Here is a 24158-nt window from a genome sequence, read left to right as displayed (position 1 = left end):
ACCACCTGGTAGCAGCCCCAGAGAGGACAGCTTGACCTCCCTGAACCAAAGGTCTGAGGCTGGGTTTGTGACCTAGAACAAGGAGTGAGGCAACAAGAAGACAAGCGCAGGAGAGCATCCCACCATGGGACTCCACCTTCATTTTCCATGGCTGTTCTTTGCTTCTGCCAGAAGGTTGTCATTCATTCCCCGCCGGGGGGTGTTGGTTCCAAGTCCTTTGCCCTCACGGCAACCACTGGCCTCATTCTTTCTGCCAGTCTTTCCCTCTGTCCTTGTCTTTGCTTCCTCCCTTAAAATCTAGCTCAGGCAGAGGAAGTCACACCTGATTAGCCCTACCCTGGGATACCCCACCCATGGGGCTATAAGTCCTTGGAAGACACTCTATGTGTATTTCTGGGTGGCACCAGCGTTTCCCAACAATACATACCATTAGCCGTCCAGGAGGCAGAGTCAGCCTGGTCCTCATTCTTAGTGTAGATGAATAATTACTATACAATTAGAGAATATAGAAAATAAAAGGGCCCTCCTTCTTTGTTCCTGGATGCTTGTTTCTAGCTGAGGATCCTGCAGAATAAGAGGCAAGCAAATGATACTTTTTGAGTAGGTGTATTGGCTATCAGGATTAGGTTTGTCAGAAGATGCCACAATGAAGTCTACTCCATGGCATGGGATAAGTGGTTGATAGAATGCTAGGGACACTTCCCAGCCAATTTTAGTAAAGTAACAACAATAGTAATACATTAATAATAACTCGTGTCCTATGAGCAAGCCAAGTACTGTGCCAAGCCCACCTGCATTATCCCGTTTAATTCTCGTTAACCCTGTGCAGTGGGTGCTGTCATTCCTATTCCCATTTTGAAGATTTAAAAACTGTGGCTTAGAGAGGATAGCAGCCTGTTACGGTCGAGATCTAAAATGTCCCCCTAAATTCTCATACATATCGAAGGCATGTCGATCGTGGAGGTGCTGTGGCTGGACGTGCTGTCACGAGGTGGGGCCTGGGTGGACGTGGGTCCCTGGGGGTGGGATTTGGAAGGGTGTATTCTTGGCCTCTGCTCCCCTCGTTTCTCTTTCTGCTTCCTGGCTGCCAAAGGATGAGCAGCTTTCTTCCACCATGCCCTTCTGCCATCCCATCTCTGCTTTCTCGGGAGCCAACCATAGACTGAGACTAAGAGCAAAAGTAAACTTTGCCTCCTTTAAGTTGTGGATGTGTTGAGTATTTTATCCCAGCAACTGGGAAGTGTCTCAGACAGAGCTTGTCTGAGGTGGGAGAGACTGGATCTGAGCCTAGGCTGGCCCATCAGTTTGTGCTGTCTTAGCAGATGCTCTGTTGTTCCAGCCCAGTGATGGCTGAGCAAAACTGCAACTTTAACACTTACTCTCAACAGAAACCCACAGCTGCTCTCAACTCAATTCTTACATCCTCGAGGGGAGGAGATAAGGCACAATCATTTACAAGGAGCTTCAAGGAGGCAGTCTCTGTTTTTTGCACCTGCTTCTGCTATTAGAGATTGCATGTCATGGTGCTGCCTGGCTTTCTTTGGCTGACATTTCTGATCTGGTTTTTGGTCCCTGAATCCATTCAGACCATTGTCAGACACTGGAGGGCCAGAGGAGGCAGGGTCGGGTAAGAGAAGCCAGCCTAGAGGGAATTACTTGAAAGGAAACTTTTGCCAAAACAAGATGGATGGAAGGAAGTTAGCCACTGCCCAAAAGAAGCTAGGCAATGGAGCAAGGGAGGGCTTCTCTGCAAAGACAGACTTTCTCCATGGGGAGGAGTCAGTATCCCTTCCTGTGAGCTACCAGAACTGCATCTGGAAGATTGCTGAGAAACAAAGCTCAGCCCTAGCACTGGAAGGGGATTGGCTGCCTAGTTGCTGGGGCTTTGCTTTGGACCAATGGCAGAGGGAGGGGTGGGTCCACAGACTAGAGCAGTGGACTCCTCAGCCAATCATCTTGCAGGGAGGCTGGGCTCCCAGTACCATGGCAACTGTGAGCAAAGGCTCATTTGTTTTGTAGATGAGTAATTACTACACAATTAGAGAAAGCTAAAAATAAAAGAGCCCCTTTGTTCCTGGCTACTTATTAATATTAATAAAATGGTCTGTACAGGTCTATGATAAACAAGGCAAACCTGGGCGCTTGTGATAGAGGCCGATGTAGTTGGGGAGAGCAGCCCAGCCCTGCTTCCTAGCCCTGCTTTCTTCTCTTTCTGGAAGTTTTCCTGACTGTAACCTGGAGAAGATGGCTTTCCTGGCCTTGGGGAGGAGAACTCAGCATCAGACACACACAAGATTCAGATGCACTGAAGACCCGAAGCACAGTAGCAAAACCAGACAACATGAATCAGTGTCAAAGGACACCCTTAGTCCAGTTTTGCCATGTGTCCTTGGCCACATTCTCCTGCTGGCTTTTGATTATTCGGCTTCAGGTGCATGCAGTAAACCTTCTACCGAAGTAGCCTCCAAGATTTCAGTCCATCCCCTCCACCCTTGAAGAAGACAATCAGTTCAGGCTTAGAAATGATGTGCTGAGGGTTTACACTATGTTCAGGGATGGCCTCCACTCCAGTATCCTGGCCTTCAAGGCCAGAAGAGCAGAGAGGCTTTCCTTCTACCCCTTTTCCCTACTAGGGCAAGAGAATGCCTTGTGGATTAATCTAATAAGGATGAGAACATCTTTAAAAATAAAATAGAGGTAGCATAAGTGCATAGAAAGAAGAGTAGGGAGTTAGAAGGCTTGGTTGCAAGCCTGCTTCCTTCTCTACTAAATGAAGGTTTCAGACTAGAGGGTGTGGGGGGAGCATTGAAGATCACAGCTCTATATAGCTCCTGTTTCCAAAGCTGTTGATCTCTTGTCCTTGGAGGCTGAGACAGTGAAAATGACAGTGGCTTAAGAGCTGAGAGAGAGGAGCGAGTGGAGAGAAAGCCAGGAGCTTCCAAGTGGTAAGAAACTTGGTGGGGATGCATTTGAAGCCAGTCAGTCACTCATTGCTTAATGCATAAAGCAGTGGGAGGGACCAAGTATTTCCAGAATTGTTTATCATTTTTGCAATCTGTCGTCAGATTTCCATCCGTGAGTAGGGTTGATTGAAGGACTTGGCTCTTTGTGGATGGTATTCATTAGCAACAGTGGACTTGTTAATAGGTGTTAATAGTCACTGATGAGCAAGTCAATCCTAAGATTGAGGTCAACACAGTACTTCTGAACTTTTCCGCATGTTGGAATCACCGGGGCAGTCTTTAAACCCCGAAGACCCATCAAACCAGAATCTGGCAAGGTGGGCCTCCAGCGAGTCTGGTGTGTAACCATGGTCTCAGGTGCCATCCAGCTCTTGCTGAACATAGAGCTTCGCACCATCTGTGACCATCAGTGATACCTCAGCCTCCTCTACCAAAAGGCAGGTGAGGTCTCCAGCCTGGGTCTGGGATCTCTAGCCCACAGCTGGGACCCCAAAGCTCTCCGCTGTCCTTCCCAGCAGGACCAGGAAGACCAGCATCAGATGGGCTGAGGGGTCTTTGTCCTCATGAGGTGACTCTCCTGCCTCCCTTGGGGACAGCCCCGTCGTGGCTGAGATTAGGAACATGTACACAGATAGAAGCGGGCAGCAACAAAAAGCAGGCCAGCAGCCACCCTCCTTGACTGTCTGACGAATGGGGGCCTTTTGGTAAGGTCGGAGTTTGTTTGTTATTAAAGACCTAATTAGAAACATGAGAGGGAGCTGAATGGCTCTGTGCTTGGCTAATTAGTGACATGTATGCGCCCGCTTTGAACTTAAAGGACACAGAGCTATTAGCGCTTACATCAAAAGTGGATTAAACCCCTGTGCCTTTATAATCATTAGAGACAGGCTGCTCAAGTGGAAAGCCTTTTGTACAGGTTCTCCAGGACCCGCACCCCAGCCCCAGCTGCTGGCGCCTCAGGCAGTGCACTGCTATTAGATGTGGCTGGGCACTAAATGCCAGTCAGTCCTCAGGTGTCCCAGTACCCATAGGACTCACCCTCTGCAGGGTGGAGTGGTCTTTGGAGCCTGAGATTAGCCCTCTGGGTACCCCACTGGGTCCAGCACCTTGGCTGGGTGGGTGGGGGTGTCCAATAAGGGCCCAGGCTTGGCCAGGGCGTACTCTTCTCTGGTGGTGCCCTCTTCCACTAATACCAACTGTGTGCCTGCCTACTGCTCATTGTTTTTGGCATGTGACACAATGGGGGGGTCTAGTCCTCAGGGGAGACAAAGTCCCCTATCTCAACTGGCAGATGCCACCCAACCTCAGAGAGCCCCCAGTCTGATGGGGAAGATGTCTGCACCAGCAGGGAGCTCCCAGTCTGGAAAGGAGGGGAACAGGGTCCAAGACCTTGGCAGCTTTCATGCCAAGATAAGAGAGTAGATTCCTTATCCTTGGATTTGCCATTTCTTTGGAGCAAAGAAAGACCCAAAGGAAAGGAAACACAAAGGAACCCTTGTCTAACTATGATTCAGGGAGGGATAGCTGGGCTGTGTAATATAGTTGAAATCGCCTGTGTTTTCATGTTGGAGCTGGGCTCAGCACTACCTGGGACACTTGGTGACACTGGACACCTTCCCTAGCTGCTCAAATCCTCTTTTCTCATCTGTAACACAAGAGTCATAAAGCTCCTCTTCTAAGATGCGGGGTGCATGAAAACGGATGGTGTTAAATACCTACCAGCACTCCTGCCAACATGCTCAGGAAGTCTGAGATGCCTTCCCAGCCCGGCACCCTCTGAAGCCACCACTTAGAGAATTTTGTGCCTCTTGTCTCGTTCCCTTTCACCTGTCTTCTCCCTGGTAGTAAGTGGCATTCCACTGCCCACTGTTCCTGACAGGGACAGGGTGACGTCTGATTCTTACGTGGCTTTTCATCATGACTGAGGATGCTGTGTTAGGCCATCTTCTAAGCCTGTGGTCTTCACAGTGTTTTAAAAAGTTTGTAGTGCAGAGATGTATGCTGGTCCCATAGGATGTGGAGTCATTTATAAGACACAAGCAAGGATTTTACCCTTCTGGCTGGGGAAAGGCAGAGATGTGCCTTGCAGGGTGGGAATTAGTCGGTGAGCACACAGCAGTGCAGCAGAACAGGAAGGTGGCTGGGGACATGTAGGGAAAAGCCACACTGCTTTTATTGTTTTATTTTGCTTTGGGTTTTTTTGCCCATACTAGGAATCAAAACGAGAGCCTCTTGCTTGCTAGGCAGATACTCTACCACTGAGTTACACCTCCAGCCACAACCCCCCACCTTGTGTTTTTGAGACAGAGTCTCACTAAGTTGCCCAGACTGGCCTTGAATGTGCCATCCTCCTGCCTCAGCCTTCTGAGTAGCTGGGATTATAGGCATGTGCCATCATATCAGCCTGGTTTCTTTTTTTGGAAAGTTAGAGAGATAAATATACCTCAAGGACAGAGCCAGCCAGCAGGTCAGAACAAAGCAAGGGTGGGCTGGGGATTTAGCTCAGTGGTTTCACTGCCTGTTGCGCAAGCACGAGGACCCAAGTTCAATCCCCGGTACCAAAAAAAAAAAAAGAAGCAAGGGACAGTCTCAGGATTGAACTGGAATTGACCTGGAGCCATTAAACTGCTCAACAGAGAGGAAGGAGTCACTTCTGGGCCCCATACTCCTGTCTCTCCTTTTGTTTCTCAGGCCTTTAGGGGCTGAGTGAGGAAGGAGAAGCTCTGGTATCACCCCAGGCTTTGTGTCCAGCTGCCAGGTGGCTTGATGCAGCATTTCATGGGCACTGCAGCTTCTAGTAGGTTCCCATGCCCACTACTGCAGGCAAGTTCTAACCATTGGAGGCCTAAAGTCAGTTGGGGAAAAGATAGCAACATGTTTATGTTAAAATACTACCTGCTTGGGGCAAACCATAAAATTTATTTCCAGGGTTTTCCCCTCAGTCTCCAAAGTACTTCCAAGGCTCAGAGTGAGAGCACTGTCCAAATGTCTGTTTGCATTGGAGAGGGACTGGGAGCACCATCTTGCCTTTTCTCTTTTTCTCTTTGGTACGGACCTTGTGCATGCTGGGAAGGCACTCTACCACTGAGCTGCATTCCCAGCCCGCCATCTTCCTTCTGACCTAAATCCTGGTTTGGGCCGCCTGCTGACATCATGTGATCAGTGACACTGTCACGGCCTAGCAGACAGTTCACACAGGAGGACAAGCGCCTGCACTGATGCCTCCCATGAGGTCCCATGATGCCCAGTCACTGGCAGGGCCCCAGTGACTAGAGTCATGGCCTCTCCTTTCCCAGGGCCCCTGTCCCTTTCCCCTAGAAACTTACAAATAAACTTGGTCCCTGACCCCTGAGGGAACCTGACCTCAGAGCCAGGAATTTCCTTCTTTGTCCTCATGACAAAAACTTGTTTGGCCACCAGGCCCACTCACAGCTGCTGCGTCCCCAGGTTTACACCATGAGCAGATGGTCATCAGCCCCTCACTTCCACTTCCCCCCACTCACCTCCCCACCCAAAGCCCATTCAGCCTGGCCCTGTGTGAGCTCGAGGTGCGTTCAGACCCTAATCAGGACTGATTACAAAAGCACCGAGCTGAAAGAAGATTGTATCTCAACATGAAGTGCATTGTCTGGGCCACAAAGCCATCCTCAGATGGGTCTATTATAGACAGTTCTTCCACTGGTCTCCATGGTACTGAGAATTCCCAGTTACCACTAACATGATTTTTGGAGCGTGCAAGAGAAGTGGATATAACTGGCCAACAGTGATGTTATCTTGAAGGTTTAGGCAGGTCTGAAATGAAGACCTTCATACAGAACCGTTAGTCATAAACCTTAGGTTCTCAAGCTTACCTACTCCCTACCTGAGACACATCAGCATTCATCAGCGGGCATCAGCACCAACCACGGGAGCCTGGGCCAGGTTCAAGTTTGAGAGAACAAACAGGAACTGCAGTCTTGTAAGACTGGTACCATGGAATCTATGCTTGGAACGTCCTGTGACTCTGTCCTGTCAGCCAGTGAGTGAGTGAATGCTGGTCACATGTCCCACGCAGTATTGAAGATGAGCTGGGAATCTCTGGTACGTTGAAACTGGCATGATGTTGTCGCCGAGCCAAGCTTGTTCTCTATCACATACCTGAGTCAGTGAAAAGAAACAGCATCTTGTACTCTTAATCCTCCCTCCATTTGAAAGTGTTCTTCCCTTCTCTTCTGAAATTGCCTGGATTTCAGCAGAGCTTTAATAAATATGTATTGTGCATAAGATTAATTGTCTCTGCATCTAGGTCCCCAAACTGATGTGATTTTAATTTAGCATGTCATACCATTTCCCAGGGTTGGACAGATTGCTGGCCTTGTCTGTCTGTCCTTGTTTCTACAAAGCTAAGCTCTAGAAGAAAGTGTAAGCCAGAGATCCCTGAGACCTACTACCCAGGCAGATTCTACCGTGTTCTGCTCAAGACACACCCTGGTAATTCACAACTGAGTGTCCTTCTGGAATCAGAAGCAGGTTTGTCTGTCCTCACTGACCTTTCCCATTTGCCCATCGACCTTTACCAGACACAGTAAGAAGAATGCAGAGTGAGGTCCCCAACTGTTCCCTAAGAAAGCCCTTGGCTGCCCAGGGGCCATTCTTCAGAGCCCTCTGCAAGGAGTGGCTGGCTGTTTGAGAGGCACGCACGCAGGTCTCTGTGCACCGCCAGTTGGCACTGTGGACTCTGCAGCATCCACTGAGTCCCTGGGGCTGTAGGGAAAGAGAGAAAGGTCATTCTTGCCATAGAGAACATTCCATCTGATGGGGAACAAAAGGCCCCGAGAGAACCCTGATGACTCCCTAGAGCCCACCTTGAGGAGCTCCTTGGTAATAGCGAGTCAGGCCTGTCCCTGTGGAATTCTGGCCAAGGCCAACACAGAAGCATGAATCAGACAAGATGAGAGTAGAGGTGAATGTTGGAGAAGGCAATAACCTTAATTAGTTTCTTTAATTTCTCTCAAACAAAGCCCCCTAAAATCCAGCATGATGGATTCACGAGGCCACTGCCCTCAAAGACTGTGACATAGGCATGTGACCTCACCTGCACTCAGTCCTCCACTCTGTTGGGAGCTGAGGGCTGGGAACAAGGCTGGGACCCCAGTCATCCAAGACTCCCTTCTACTTGGCACAGAAGTGCGCAGTCTCATTGCTTTTGTTTTAGCAGCCCTTTATCTTCGGAATGGGAGCAGGGGGTGCGGGTGGGCTTGCTCTGGGGTTTGCCTTGCCCTGAGCAGCACAGGCTGACTGAGCAGGGAAGAGGTTTTGTTCCAGAAAAATGCCCACAGCAACCAGGCTCTCCTGCCTGCAAAGAAACCTGATGGCAACAGATGACTCACCAAGCAAATGATTGAAATTGTCCTGAGGGCTGGCCCTGCCCTCTGGGGAAATGTAAGACCCACCAAACCAGGAGTCCGGCCTAGGCTGGAACTCAGAGGACCCCTGTCTTCCCCTGTGGGCTGAGCTAGTCTGGAAGGGTTTTTTTTGTCACCATCTGCTTTCTCTAGATAAGTAATAATCTAGTTTTCAGACCTCTGATGGGTGCTGCCCTCATGCCTAGGGACACTATCGTTATGCCTAAAGTTCAGTGTTATCACTTAAGGACAATACAGCAATAACTATACCTAACTGTACCTCTCTACTTGCCCTAGACCTCTAGTGAGGCTGTTACTACTCCCCACTTCCACAACTTCCAAGACTAATTCCGTACTCAGCCAGCACCCCATGACCACAGCTGGGCAGGCCTGCATGCACCATGTGCCAGGGGATAGCAGGCATCTCCCCTGTCTCATTTTAGAACCCTGGGGGGAAACGTCCATGAGCTTTGGTCTAACACCCACAGGTGAAGATCTAAGCCTACAGCCCTCATCTCTGGTCAGGGTCTCCAGGATAAGATTCTTGGGCTTTGCCATTTCAGCCATTCAGGTGCTTTAATGGTGGTCAGGAAGTTCCTCCTTTTATTTAATGTGAAATTCCTCCACCTTTCATTCAAATGGGTTTTCTCTCGTCCTCTATGAGGTTTAATACCCTTGTTTTTCCCCTCTCCCTCCCCCGTCACAGGAGTCCTTTCTTCAGGTCCGAGATGATTAAATGCACCAAATGGATGAATTGGATCCATTTGTAAATCACCTGATTTGTATGGCGAGTGAATTGCATTTTCCTATATTAGATTTTCCTAAATCTGCCTATGGTACCCGCCTTGTTGGGCTCTGCATACACAACGATTTCAAAGATAGCTGTATTTGTTTTATACTTGACAAGTCGCAGAGGACTTTCTCATTTTTATTCTTGCAGCAGCCCAGAGTCAGGTGGAATAAGGGAGACATCCCTCACATGCTACAGATGAGGACATGGGCCAGAAGGCTGGAACAAAGCACAGCTCTGTGGGCCAGGATCACATGCAGGTCTCCTGACTCCAAGTCCAGTGCCCCTTTCTCTACACTATAGCGTCCTCCTGAGGGCACTGCCTGGACTGGGGAAACCCAGAGGATGCTGGGAAGTGAGGGTGTGGGGTAAAGAGGAACCTGCCCAGGATTAAGCTGATGCTATGGCCCTGCCCAGAGCTCCTGGTGGAGGAGTGAGCCTGCTCACCAGGGTGAGCCCCCAAACTTCCAGCCTGGTACAGGGCTTGTGCCAACTCACTTAACACATCTCCTGCTGCAGAAATGCCAAGCTGTTTGCAAAACATTGCCCTTTTCTGGAAAAAGCATTATAATATCCAATTTATAAAACTAGGCAATGTTGATTCCCCAGTATTTGTTCCCTGCACACACACACACACACACACACACACACACACACACACACCCTGCCCCAGCAGGAGACAAGGTGCTTTTGCCCATCAAGGCCCTTGCCTATCCTCTCTTCTAACCTGATCCTAGTACATGGGATGGTTTCTGGACCCTCAAAATGAGTCTTGGGGCCTTGGGAAAGGCACATCCACTGAAGACCGATGTGTGAGAATTGAAGGGAGGTGACTGACCTCAGAGAGCACCTTCAAGGGACTTGCCTTCGTGCCACTCTCTGTCACTCACAGCTTAGAGGAAGAGAGGTTCTTCAGATAACCCCTCTACCCCGTAGCCAGCCTGTGTTCCACATCAGGGGTTATGCTGAGTCCCCAAAAGAAGAAAATTACTTTGTCCCTGATGCCTGTCCACCATCCGATAGCAGGAACAACTACTAACAAGTGTGTGTGCCAGGTGTCTATCCCCATTCCCTTTGGAGCAGCCAGAGTCATTGCTTTTTTCTAGTCTTCCCAAAGATGCACAGATTTGCAGTTGGCTTGTTCGAGGACTTGAACATGCCCTAGAGCATGGTTCTTCTCCTACAAAGAGAGACAGAGGCGGGTGTGGCCTGTGGAGCTTGGAGGGATCTGTCTCATCACTCCTTTATGTCCTAGCACTTAAGGGCACAGGCAGGCACATTGCCCCTAGAGAAAAGGGGACCAACCCAGAAGTGGGTGCTTCCTGCCTGCCCACTGCGCCCTCTGCTGGGGACCCAGTAGCCTGGTCTTCAGCCCCTGGCTGGGCAATGTTTACAAGGTGACTGAGCTGAGACTCAGGCATTGTGATGAGCAAGTGCATAATAAAGCAGAGCCTGAGTTTGTTTGTTTGTTTGTTTGTTTTCAGTCTTTATTCTAGTACATCCTTCTCCACAGTGATTTTAGTGTCATTTGATGGAAGATGACTGAGCTGGGTGGGAGGGGTGATATAGGCCCTAGATGAGCTGCTGATTGTGAAATTCCCTTCAAGCCAACTCTCAAGCTCCAGGCCTCTGCACACACAGGAAAGGAGAGGTTGCCAGGGGTGGGGAGAGCACAGAGTTCTCTTGCCTTCTCAAGGCTGGGGAGCTGGACATTGCTGGGCAGCATCCTTCCTGGAGTGTGCGACATTCTGTCTCCAGGCACCTTCCTCCCTCCCACTGGGTTATTCTCTAGGGAGCTCTCCCTGCTGAAAAGAGCCGCAACCAAAAGCCACCTTCTCCTCACCCCTAGCAAGGGAGGCCTGCCCAAAGCCTCACTGGATCCGCATCCCTCCAGCGGAGAGAGAAGCTGGAAAAAAAAAAATGCTTTCTCTCTGTCTTCCACTGTGCCTCCGTCTCAACCCTAAAACAGAACAGGCTAGTTTGTTCCTTTGTAGAGGGACTGCCTGAGTCCCTCTGAGTCCACTGCCTGAGTAAACCAGGAATCCACAGTCAGCTCTTTTCATTTTCCTGAGCCCAGAAGAAAAAGGTGTGTGTTCAACCAAGATAATACCACCTTTTGAATACTTCCGCTATGGGGAGAAGGGCCAAATGTTATCTGCAAATTTAATCTTCTGTATTCAGACCTCTCCATCCCCTTTTCTGCCAGCGGATTCCCAAATAATCCATTCGCTCCCTATAAGCCTCTGTCATTTATTTTCTTTTTCTCTCTACCCTGCTCTCTCCATTGGCTGTTTAATTCATCTGGGATTCTGGCTTCAAAGGGACTCATTTTGGGGCTTCCCTGCCCCAAAAGCATCCAGAGGCAGCACTTTCTGCTTTGTCTGCTGAGTCAGGAGCCAGGCCCAGCTCAGTTTGGTCCCCTTTTGTATCTTAGGTCCCTGCTCAGTCTCCTGCCAGCCTGGCGTGGTGCATCTCAGTGTCTTTGAGCCCCTGTGACAAGTGTGTGAAAATCAGTCCACTCGTGGCTCTTCGGAGCCCCCAGAAGTGAGGGCCTCTGACCACAGGCCTCCAGGCAAGCTTCCACTTGGGACATTCTTCCCTTCTGTCATCCTGAGGCATCGGTCACAGGGCAGAGGAGGGAGGCAGGAGGGAGCAGGGGCCTGCAAAGCGTATGATGCTTGGGCTGCCTGGCTCTTCAAGATGGGGCTAGCTGTCCCCCAAAAGTTGACCTGTGGTTTAAAAATCAAAGAGAGTTAACTTTTACAATTAAAAAACTTTTTCCACTTTGGAAAAGAAAATAAAGAAGAAACTAGTAAGGGGAAATAACAATGACACAAACCTGGTTGGTGGGCAGTGGTTCTCATTGGGAAGGGCACAGTGAGATTTAGAGGGGCCAGAGGGAGGGTCCTGAGACGGTGTCACCTCCCACCTCCCCCTACCCCAGGGCCCAATGCCACCACTCTGGGTTCGTGGGTGTGTGGGGTTGAGTCTCCCCTTCGAGGCAGAGGTGCATTCTGAGCTTCCTTTTTAATCTGGAGTTTATATCTGAGGATAAACTAACACAAACTGGGCATTTCTATCAGAAACGCTTTAGCTATAGATTGCTTCGGTCAGTATGCTCTGCATTCATACTTCCTTGTCTTTTTTTTTTTTTTAAACAAAAGGGAAAAAGTTTCAAATGCCCCCTTTCCTTCTACTGCAGGAGGTGAGTGTGTGGGTGTCCTGTAGGACCACTGGCTCCACCCAGCTTTGGCCCAACCTCAGGTTACCATTCCCACCCCATCCCCTCCCTCCATCCCCTGCTGTCCACCCCAGAAGGAAACCCTCCGCCGCCTTCATTACTGTTATGTTAAGATGCCCAAACTTTCCATGACATATCCCATCCTCCGCCCACTTCAGTATTGGTGACTTCCATGCAGGGACATAAACGGTGGGGTGGGAAGGGAGGGAATAGCCAGTGGGGAGGGGGAGGGGGGGGGATGCAGAATGGAGATCTTTTTTGTCTTTGAAAAAAACAAACAAATTTGTCATTTAATGGATCCAAAAACAAAAAAAGGAAAGAAAAAGAAAAAAAGTGAAACACACACACACCAAAAAAGAAAAAAAATTTTAAATCCCCTCCTCAAAGATTATTTTTTTCCTGGACACAAACCGCTTTGTTTCCTGTCACGTTTTAATATCAATATTAACACAATGTGTAGTCTAAAACTAGTTCCTTTGTAGTTTGCATGGGATGTGAATGCTGTCTCAACGTGCCCAAATCTAGAAGACTGCATGAGCGTCAATTCAGATGTGAAAAAAACCTCTCTCTTTCTCTCTCTCTCCTCCATATATATTTCTATTTCTATTGTGATAATCTGGTGGGCAGTAAAGCACCTCGGGTTGGTTGCCATAGTGTGTTGAATGATTGTTTTTTTCTTCTCTCTATTTTTGGAGCTCCAAGCTTCTTAGTAGTAGCCTGGGCTGAGTATTCTTGAGTCCCTGCTGATGTTTTCGCATGGCCTTGGTTGAGTGTTAGAAGTTGGGCCTCAGCTGTTTTTCTCGAGTGTTTGGCTTGTAATGATCGGTGCATGCCTGGCTTCTGGCCTCATACCCAGCTCTATTCTCTGCACACCAGTCCTGAATAGCTACAGTGCTCAACCGAATTTTGGCGCGCCCGCTTCCCCGGCAGGCTCCAACCCAGCGCGGCCCGGAGGCTTCCCGGGGGCCAACAGCCCAGGACCTGTCGCTGATCTCTACGGCCCTGCCAGCCAGGACTCCGGAGTGGGGAATTACATAAGTGCGGCCAGCCCACAGCCCGGCTCCGGCTTCGGCCACGGCATAGCCGTAAGTACCTGCCTCCCTGCCCTCGAGCCCCTCCTTCCTGACCGGCTCTGAAGCCCATGGGGTCGGAGGGGATCCAGTATTAGGGGCAACGGAGAGATTAAGTGGGTCCCTAAAACATCGCACCAGCTACCGAGGCTGATGCTCTTCCATCTAGACATGTTCTGAGCCCCTCCCGGGTAGCTGGTGATGGAATGCAGAGCTACTCAAGTTCGAGTCGCCACTCTGCCACCTTCAGCCCTGACAACCTTGAGCTACTCACACAGTCTGTCTCAACCTCAAGTCCCAAGCTGCAGAAAGAGAATAGGATGCCTTCCTCAAAACACTGGGTTAAAATAAATAGAAATAGTGTATATCATTTGTTGTACATGGAAGGTCCTCAGTATAGATGCCATCCTCTTCACCTCAGGCTGACAACCTTAGTCTGCGTGGGTGGGTGGAGGGACCCCTTCCCAGGCAGTTTCCTTTGTTAACGTTTATTAGTTTCCAGGTTCCAAGGAAGTCCCCTTTGCGTTCTGCTGTAGCCCCCTGAAGGCCAGATGCATTTGATATTTGTAATGCTCTGTGGTTCTATAATCTGACTAATCCAGGCAATGGAAATTTGCTTAACCAATTTGCATGCTGTTTTCAGATTGTATTGTTCTTCTCCCTCCGGGTGTGTGAGCATGAATGTGCCTGAGCCCTGTCCCTTCCATTTTGGAAACAGAAAACCAGCCAACCTCTGCCCTAGCCAACCTCAGCATTTTGGGGAGAGTTTGGTTTTGAACTGAGGTGGGAGTTGTCTGCTGTCCCAGGTCCCGGCCCTGTCAGACTCCAAATCTGGCAGAGAGCTGGAGCCTGCTCTGCCTGGGGGCTGCGCTGTGGAGAACCAAGCCTGTGTGGACAGCCTGGAGTACCAGGGTGGCCTCATCCGTGCCTCCTGGCTCTGGAAGCGCCCCCTACATACACACACACACAGGTACACACTCATGCATACACACTCAAACAGATCCATGTGCAGCTGGCAGCCCTGACCTGTGCTGCCTGGGTCTTGTTCATTTGCACCGCCATGACGACATCTCACATCTGTAGTTTGATATACCTAATCCCCTTGGATCGACTGTAGCATAAATCCAGGACATTATTTTTCAGCTATGACCTGCGTCAATTTGGAGGACCGTCTGTCACCACCTGAAACACAGCTCATTTATATTTCCAGTGTCCAGAAACATAGACCCTATTTGTCCTTGAAAACCTAGGTCTTTGGACCTGTGTGCTTTGATGTTTTTTCTGAAATAACCACATACCATCAAAGTTTGTTTGCACCAGGATTTCTTCTCCCCAGCTCAATCCTTTGGGACTGGGGACAGAGACCCTTATCTTTGCCCTTTGGGGTCCAGGGTAACCATGCCCATCATTCTGGGTGTGAGGCCCCCTTTTTCTCACCACCTGGGTAAGCAGACAGGCGGGGGGGGGGGGGTTGGGGGCGGGAGGGATTGGCTCTAAGGAGGATGTTACCCTGGCCCGTCATGGCACAGTGTCTCAGAATTACATATTCATGCTGGCAACCACAGACTAGTCCTAGAGATAATTTCCTTTTCCAGAATATGACTATCTGTTCTCATGTATAGTGCACTGATGACCTTAACAATTGTGCAATTTTAGGGACCTTTGATTGCAACGGCCTTTACAAATGGATACCACTGAGCGGGTGCTTTCGTTGCCATCTCCCTCTGAGGTATTGCCGTCTCTGCCCTGTGTCTCCGCCCCACCGGCGTGTCCGTTCATGTATGTGCACTGGCCATACATGTGCGCACACGCCCCTGTCTCATCACATCAACATCCCCCTCTTTCTGGACCCCTTTTCAGTGGGGTGGGGGCAAAAAAAAATCAAGTTTTTTAATCTTCCATCCCTTTCTTCAGCTTTTAATCATGGATCCCCCCTTTTTTAGCATCTCTCTCTCTCTCTCTCTCTCTCTCTCTCTCTCTCTCTCTCTCTTTTGATTTTGGTTCTTTGGATTCCTTTTCTATATCTTCCCCACCTTCATCTTTCTCTGTCTTGAAATACGATCAAGAGTGTGGGAAACTGGAAGGTGATCTCGTGCTGCGTCTGTCCCACAGAATGAAGGCAGGGAAACGGTATTTCTGCCAAGCCTGGGGCAGGGGATGGGCACCAGGGTCACTCCTGGAGGTCCTACACGACGACCTTGTGGGTCACTGAGCTCCCTGGGGCTCGATAGGGCTTGGCCAATGGGGTTTGTGCAGTCAAACAGCCAGACTCCATCTTTTAGTGAAAAGAAAACATTTTTGCCAGTAACTACTGAGTAATTATCCAGATTACCGCACGAAAAGCAAATTAAATTAACGACATCACCTGCGTAACATGGATTTGGATCCCTGCCAGTTTCCTAACCTTTAAAACTGAGCTCAAGTTAATTAAACATTTTTTAAATCACTTTGATGGGGATATGGAGGGCTGGAACATAGGAACGGGAGGTCGGGCAAGCAGTGAGCAGGAGGACTCTGGCCACATTTGCCACAAACGAGTATCTGCCATTCTTGGGAAGAACAAGAAGTGAGAGGGCTTGTCCTGGGGAAAGCAGTAGATATGCACTGGGTTAGCACTCGAGTTGGTAGGTTGGAATGTGGTCTGTCTCTTTGGAAGAGGGAAAGTGACAGCTGGGGCCTGGGAATAGGCTTGACTCAGACAGTCCCACTGGGGCACAAGAGCATTTCACTCTAGGAGCTGGGATATGGGAGAAGCAGCTTTGGGTTTGCAGTTCGAGGCCCTCTCTCTTGTGGAGGGGGATTGCTCCCAGCCCTGAGTCAGCCAGGACTTTGTAGGAGGTGGGGACAGGTGGAATTGAGCTCCATAAATCTCTTGGATTTCCCTCATGTTGCTGCTAAGGAATCAACGTGACTAACTCAACTGCCTCTCTTAACCAAATAAGCCATGTGTGTGAATTCTCCTCACTTCCACTTCCCTTCGAGCACTGACCCAGTTGCTGGCCAGAGCCAGAGGCCACTAACAGTTTGAAGAACAATTAGAGCTACTCGCTACTAATTAAGCTGGGTTTGGGGGCCCAAGGGCAGTAAGGTTCCTCTTCAAGCCAGGAGGCCCGAGAATTCTTGGGATTAGAGAAGGCTCCAGCTCCCTGGGGAGTCCAATGAAGAGGGGATTAAACAGCTGCTCAGCACGGCAGACTTGGAAGGCCAGGGGCCAGGGCTCCGATTGCTCCCTGCCAGCCCTGGATGTTTCCAACCCATAGCGCCAGTCCCCGCTCCCTCCAGGGTGCTGCCGCCCTCGCTGAGGGAAGGGAAGAGTCTGCTTCCAGCCCATCTCCCCCGTTCAACTCCAGGACTCAGTTTCCAGACTGAGAGGAAGTGGCCAAGGATGGAGACAGCAACCCACTCCTTCTGGAATGGATTAAGTCAGCCAATGGAGTCACAAGGTTGCCCTGGCCGTTAAGACCTCGTCACATATACACACACTGTCCGCAGCAGAGGCTACCCTTTAACACATAACGCCGCCCACGGAAGAGGGGCTCAGGCCCAGTCAATTCAGGAAGGCTTCATTAGCGAGCCTGAGGATCCTGGACCTATGTTGCTTTTCTCCAACCAAAGCCAGTTATTTGTTGTGTATTTTTTATGTGCCCTGAACCTCAGTCCCTTGATACATAATATGCTTTTTTATAAATTTGCATTTCCATTTATTAATAGTCAATTATTAATAGTTATTAACGATAGGCAGAAGTTTTCCTTGAACATTTAGCTTTGAAAATAAGAGTTTTAAGTGGAAAAAGTATCTCTGGTCAGTTTGCACTTCAATCACGTAGCCAGAAAGAAGCCCACCATGGCCACTTTTGCTGACCACATTTCCCATTGTTACCTCAAGACTTCTCCAGACCTGTAGCAGATCAGCACAAGGTGATATAGAGCTGCCCTCTCCCCAGCGTCAGGCAGGGCTTAGATGACGCGTTTCCCGATGGCCTAAGAAAGCTGTTAGCCTGGCCATTGTCACACACACTCAACCGTCGGACGTAGTCCTTTAACAAGTCTTGGTTGGTATGGTGGAATAAGTCATACACTTGCCTGACATTGCTTCTTTCTCCTCACTCCCACTTTATGTTTTCTTCGTGGCACCCTGACCTCCCCTGCCCTTCAGAGCATACCTGGATGTCCAGGCAAGACTGGGCGAAGTTTCTGAGCGGCCCTTTGTTTAGGTGATATCCTCAGACCTGGACCCTCACCAGCCTCACTCCTCATCCCAACCAGAGATGGCTCACTTCGGATCGAGGGTTGACTACATCTCTTCATCTCACGAATCTGCTGTAATATAAGACAACAGCTTTTAAATGTGTATATAACCCATGATTTGGGTTTGGTTTTGTTTCTCTTGATGGTCTCCCTTCCCCTGCTCTCTTCCCCTTCTCCTTTTAAATCTCTTTGAATCACATTTGGTAGTGATTTTGACTTAGTCCAGTAGGCACCTAGCTTTAATATCCAGTTAAAAGATAACCATAGTATAATTGTTATATTAAGGAGTTATGTTTTTTCTTTAAAAAAAATTTATTTTGCTTGTTTTGATTCTGTTCTCGCTTTTAAAGGATGCTGAGATGGTGATGTTGTTCTCCATATTTTGGTATCAATTCTGAGACTGTAATGAATTTTCAGGTGGAACTTTAGCACACACTGAAGCGAAGTTGTGAAGTGCAGAGCAGGAGGTGGGCATAAACTTTCTATTTTGTGTTGTAGAGGAAGTGAGATATAGTAGGCTAATTAACAGACTAGCAGTTCTTTTTTTGTGATGTCTCTTTGTTAACCTAAGTATCTCTATTTTCGGGCAATAAGGTAAGGACCACCATGTTTTGAGTGTCCTCCTTTTCTATAAGTGCTTTTTTTCTGTTGAAAGAGGTCATATTATAAGGTTTTTTGAAATTGTGAATTCTAAAAACAAAAAAACAAAAAAAAATAAGAGAGAGAAATGTTGTAAATACAATTCCATTAACTTCATAGAAACTATTAAGAAAGAGAGAATCAATATTTTTGTGAGGGAGCCGGTCCCAGGCAGTTTGATGCTCTGGAAGGAGGAGGGGAGGGAATGCTGACAAAGTCGGGGACTGAGACTGAAGGACACCCAGCTGCCGGGACGATCCCAGGACACGGTAGAGCACGGTGCCGCGCCCCGCCAGCACGGCTGACCCGAGAACTGCACTAGTACCCTACCAGCCTACCGACCTCTGGTCTGTGCACAGCTTCAGATGTTACCGTCTAGCTAGATTTTTATTTAAAATATGAAAAACTGCTTTTCCCAAGATGTTTTTTAAAAACAAAGCTACAATTTTAATATTTAACATATTTAAAGTTTCAAAGCACACCTGTTTGGCTTGGGGGGGCAGGAAGGAGGACATTCTTTCTCAGTCTTAAGTTTTAAATATTTGATCATTTTCTATTGTCCAATCATTTCAGCACCTCCAAAGGTTTCTAGGACACTTTTGCCTCTCTCCTCCCCCTGCCACCCATCCCAGCCCCAGATGTGGAGACCCACGGGCCAGAAGTGGATAAGCCTGCATGAATACAACCTTTTCTCCATTCACTTTCTATTTACAAATTAGGAAAGCAGCCTTTTGGTTTATATATTTTTTTTAATACCTCAGTGCTGCAAGTATCACCAGAGAGGCTATGGAAGATTTTTTTTTTAATTTATTGTAGATGTAAACAGAATTTTAAAAATAAAAAGTATAAACATCACTGCACTGTGACTGGTGGGAAAAACTGACAGTTTCCTGTTTGCACATGTTTAACATTTGGCTGTTATAATATATGGTCCTCGGTTGGGGGAAGACACTTATGATGAAGGATATTTTTTAATTTAACTTTTTTTAAATATTGGTAATAGGTCGGCAACAGCAACTATAGAAGTACAACTCAATAGATGGCATTAAAACATATTGTAGTGTGGATATATATTTTTTTCTTTTTTTAAAATGTGATATTGACGTTTTATTAATATTTTTTAAATTGTTACGTTTATAAATTTGGTACTTAAGGCACAGCCAGTATGAGACACTGAATGCGACATTTATTATAAAGAGCTGCTGCACTCCTATTTTTATAAATTTTACTAACAAAGTAGACTAATGTAGACATTCACAGACATGGTAGGGTAAAAACATCTTCAAGCTAAAGACTTCAAAATGCTAACTCAGAAAGAAAGAAAAAAAGCCTTTTTCAATTCTAATTAAACAGCAACAACTTTTTTTTTTTTTTTTAAAGAAAATCATGTTCTTTGTTTTTCCAGTAAAATGTTAGGTTGTTTGGTGAGATTTGGGGGTTTTTTTCCTTTTGTTTTTTTTTAATTATCAATTTCCAGACAACCAAGTCAAGTAAAATGCTGGACGCTTTTAAAATACCAGAATTTGTTCGAGTCATAAAGTAACAAAATACAAGTCTTATTTAAAAATCAAAACAAAACAAAGGAAAAAGAGACAGTAAATTCCCAGAAATTCAGTGTCTAGCTAGGGGATTTCATTACTCTTTGGTCCATGTTGGTGATGTACTGTATACCCCTTCTCTCTGCATCCCATCACCTCATAGAAGACTCTTGGTTGATCATTGTCTGTTAATAATGTATAAAATGGCTATCTTGTAAGCGTGCTGTCCTGGTACTAGTGTAGTGACTTTTTTTCTCCTCTTTCTTCTAGTACATATTGATAGGTATAACGTAATTAAGGTTTAAAAAAAATTAGACATAGTTATTCAGATTTAGGACCAGTAAGGATAGAACTTTCTCTTATTTATGAAAAGAAAAACATGCTAATAATTTTGGGGCAGTTTTTTTCCTTTAATTTTTTTTCTTTCAATTTGAAGTTTGATTTTATTTTTGCTGATCTGATGTGGTTTCAACTAACCCAAGGTCTCACAATGTTCAAATGCCGGCCAACTCTGCGGCGTTTTGTAGACCCCCACCCCCCTCTCTGTGAAGGGGTGTGCCATACTACCTTAAATGCTAATGCTAGATATGCAAAACTGGATTTTTTTAATTTATTTTTTAAAAGAGGGAGGCATGGTATATTAAAATGATTTTACTAAGAGAAAAAAAATATTTTTTTAAGAATGCTCAGAAGAAATTGATAATCTGTGTGAATATGTTTTAGATGTTTATATACCTTTTGAAGAGACCCAGTAGCCCATAGCACAAATCTTGTGGAAATCTGATATGTTTTAATGTGGCTACCTAGGTTAAGGTTCACGTTAGTCCCCTCCACCTCATCTAGAAGTCCATTCTGAACAATTTTTGTAAATTCTTTTAGCACTGATGTCCAGCCTTGTCTTTGTTTCAGTTAAGCTCAGTGGCGAACATGGGAACCTCCTGTCGCCTTCCCTGGGGGAGACCCCTCTTGGGTGATGGCTCTTCCCCGCCATATTGCATCGCCTCCTGGGGACTCTCTGGCTTCGAGATCTATTTGCCTGAGACCCCGAACTCCTCTCCTCCCAAGCAGGGGAGAGTGAGTGGCCGTGGCTCCTGGGCCCGTGGCGGAGGTGGGACTGAGGGAGATGACCAAGCCTGGGTCTCCTCTCCAGGAGCCTCCGCAGAGGTGGTTCGTGGCCTTCCTCACACCCATTGGGAAAACCAAATAGCCTCGCACTCCATCCCAGTCGCCCATTGGCTTGATTCAAACGAAGCCGCAACAGGCCTTTGCGTTTTGATCCTTCATAACCATCATCTTAATTTGAACTTGTAGCTTGGGCTTTAAGGTAGCATGGCTCGATTGCTGTCGACTTACTGTTTCACTGCACAGCAATTCACAGCCAGTGAATGTTACACACATCTTGCTAGACTAGTATAAAAATCATTGGGTAATTGTTGGTTCTAATGACCTGAAAGGTGTTCAGTTTTGGTTTTTGGTTTTGTTTTTGAGTTGGTTTTTTTTTCGGGGGGAGGGGTTCTTTTTTTGGTTCTTTTTCATTTGGGGATTTTGGAAAAAATAAATTTATTTTTGGTTCCAAATAGAAAAAAACAGAACCTATTTTGATCTTTTAGTGCAAATGAGGGCTAGGGACTTAGCCTCCACCACCACATGCTTCATTCTGCCATTCACTCACTGCAGCATATTCAAGACTAAAGCAATATAGTTTACTACATTTTTTATTGAAGGTCAGCCATGCTTTCTGTATTATATTGCATATGAAATTGTTTACAAAAGAAACACTAATTCATACTTCTCTTTATTGGTTGCAAGTGACACACAGGGACAGAGGGAGACTGGGGGGCGGGGAGGGGAGGGGAGAGACTTTTTTTTTCTTGAATGTGCTTCAGCAGCAAGGGACTCTTCCAAGAAAGACAAAAGCCAGGGAGGCCACAGAGGGTAGGGAAAAGGGACAGGCTGCTGGAGAGCACATTGAACAGAGACACTGGTGAGCTTCCCCACCCTCACCCTAGAGTGGAAGACAAGCAGACGTGAGCTCAGCTCAGGCCTGGGCACGGACACTACACAAAGCGATGCTGGAAAGTTAAGCAATACTTTAACTTTAATACTGTCATATGTTTGTTTTCTTTTTCTTACTTTCCTTTATTCTTTCACCAAAAAAAAAAAAAAAAGTAAACTAAAGTACAAAAGCATATAAAGAAACTCCCTTAATCCAAACACTTGGCTGTCTAATAATCAGAATGTATTGTCTCAGACAGGATTTCGTTTCCGGGAGGTGGGGTGCGAGGGGGCAGGGAACGGGGACTGAGAGACAAAAGTTCCAGAGCCTCCGTGGAAGGCTCCTACTACTGTATTCTGTACATACTGTACCATCCCGTGTGGAGTCTGTGCGTGTGCTCTTGAGTAGCGTGGGCTAGCCAATCTGCCGTTCACGGTGTGTTGTAAACTTGGAATTCCATATGTAATAGGATGCAAGTCTAAGCGTTTCATGTGGACATAAATGTATCTAAATAAAACTTTCCCTAGCACTGTGGCTGACCTCACCCTTAATTTTATACTTTAGTATGAAACTGATGAGAACTTTGGTAGTGAGTATTTTTTTTATATATATACATATATATGTATCTATATATATATATATCTCAAGCATCTTTCAGGTCTTTGTGTGTGGCTTTCTTAAAGCCCTGTTGTAAAAAATTACTATGTGGATGGCAGTCTCTCACATCACAGATGTGGAAAGTATAATTTTATATTTGTATTTTCAAATAAATAAGTTTGTGAAAGGTTTCCATCCTCTACTGTGGTCCAGAAATCAATGTGTTTGTCTGACAAAAAAAAAAATAAAATAAAATAAACTGTTTTGAACAGAGTTGTTTGTTGTTCTTGTACTTCAGAGGAGGCCTGGGGTGGGGAGAGCTGCTGTTGGCTTGGGAGTCACACCACCAAGACGGTCTTTCCCTGTCCCCAGGTTGCGTGTGGAGCCATTGTGGTTTTGGTTTTTGTTTTTTGTTTGTTGGGGGGGGGGGTTGGTACTGGGGATTGAACTTGGGACCTTGCGCTTGCGAGGCAGGCGCCGGAACCACTGAGCTAAATCCCCGGCCCCTGTACATCCATTTTTAATGGGGTGACAGGAGTCTACTAAGAAAGAAGACAGGAGTCTAGGAAGCAGGGTAGATTACCAGCGGAAGGCCTGCTGAATTTCTAAAGGGCAGGGATTAAATACTAATAGGTCCATAATGGGAGGACCCGGATGAAGCATGTGGCAGGAGTTTGGGGCCGCTCCATCCTGCTGGCTTCAGCTGGTTATCAGCAGCACATGGGAGAAGGCACCACGGCAAATGCCACAACCCTGGAGCAGGGGTCTGAAGTGATGGCAGAAAGCCTGGCCTCCGCCTTCAGGGAGATCAAAGTTTTGCCTTAGTGGGAAAATCATTAGAATCACAAAACTAAAGATACAGAGGTAGATCATCTACAATACTTCGCACTTCCTCTTTACCAAAAAATTGATAGAAAACAAAGGAACTGGGACACAGCTCATTGAGGGCAAGTCTCAAGACACCCAAGGCACATCTGAAGCAGGGGGATTCCTCACCTTTTGAGCCCCAGTGATAAACAGCCAGGCCAAGAAGTTAGTACAGGATGATGACTGAACCATAGAGTGTTCCTGTAGTGGCACCAGGGAAAAGCCACAGTCCCCAAAACATGGCCTCCATGAGTCCTATCTCCAATTTGCTGTCTCCTGTTTATAGAAACTTCAGGCACATGGGCTTTTATGCATGCCCAGGGCCTCAGAGGGTGGGAGGCACCCCTCTTTATCTGGGGCTGGAAATAGGAACCCTGGGTGCCAGCCCCAACCCCCATGTGTCACAGGTAATGCAAACAGCACCACACAGTGTCCTGGTCCACTGAACAGGAGGCTGTCACCCCTGCTGTGTGCAGAAATAGAGACCAATAGGAGCTGACTGGAGAAATGCAAGAAATTCTGAGAGGAGTGAGCCAGAGATGTAAAAAAGGCCATCTTGGCCGTCCTCATCCTGATTGCTCAGCTTGAAGGAAGGTGAGCTTCAAACCCCACCCAGGACGCTCAGGAAAGAACATGGGGAACAAGGGCACCAAACATGTGCCGGAGGCGTGTGTGTCTGCCTAGTCCTGCATGTGCTTGTGACTGTCTCTGTTGTAATGCGTGAAGGCGGGGGGGCGTTGATTTTCCCCTTAGTCTTACAACTATGGAGTGGGAGAATGAAATCTCATCTCCAGGACATCCTACTGCCCCTGAGTTCAGACCTGG

At 47.4% G+C, this 24158-nt stretch overlaps 1 protein-coding gene across 20 annotated transcripts in view; it reads left to right on the top strand.

The window, feature by feature from the left end:
* Msi2 (musashi RNA binding protein 2) overlaps positions 1-22735 on the top strand; it is a 373908-nt gene extending 351173 nt beyond the window's left edge. For 8 of the 20 annotated variants that reach the window (XR_015447701.1, XM_087202200.1, XM_087202208.1 and 5 more), the window contains 3 exons: positions 13309-13463; positions 15105-15177; positions 17605-22735. Coding sequence is in view for 19 of the 20 variants with exons in the window: in XM_087202200.1 (XP_087058326.1) it covers positions 13309-13463; positions 15105-15146 (197 nt within the window). In the remaining variant the exon portion in view is untranslated. Of the gene's footprint in view, positions 1-13254; positions 13464-15104; positions 15178-17604 lie in introns of all 20 variants that reach the window. The other 12 variants (XM_087202196.1, XM_087202199.1, XM_013077668.3 and 9 more) reach the window with 4 other exon arrangements.
* The last annotated feature ends 1423 nt before the right edge of the window (positions 22736-24158 follow it).

The sequence above is a fragment of the Heterocephalus glaber genome, unplaced genomic scaffold, assembly GCF_053883595.1.
Source record: "Heterocephalus glaber isolate CG9 unplaced genomic scaffold, H.glaber_assembly_v1.0 deba00001773, whole genome shotgun sequence".
Lineage (NCBI taxonomy): Eukaryota > Metazoa > Chordata > Mammalia > Rodentia > Bathyergidae > Heterocephalus > Heterocephalus glaber.
The sequence above is the reverse complement of the archived record's forward strand: the minus strand, read 5'-3'. Positions and strand labels throughout refer to the sequence as shown.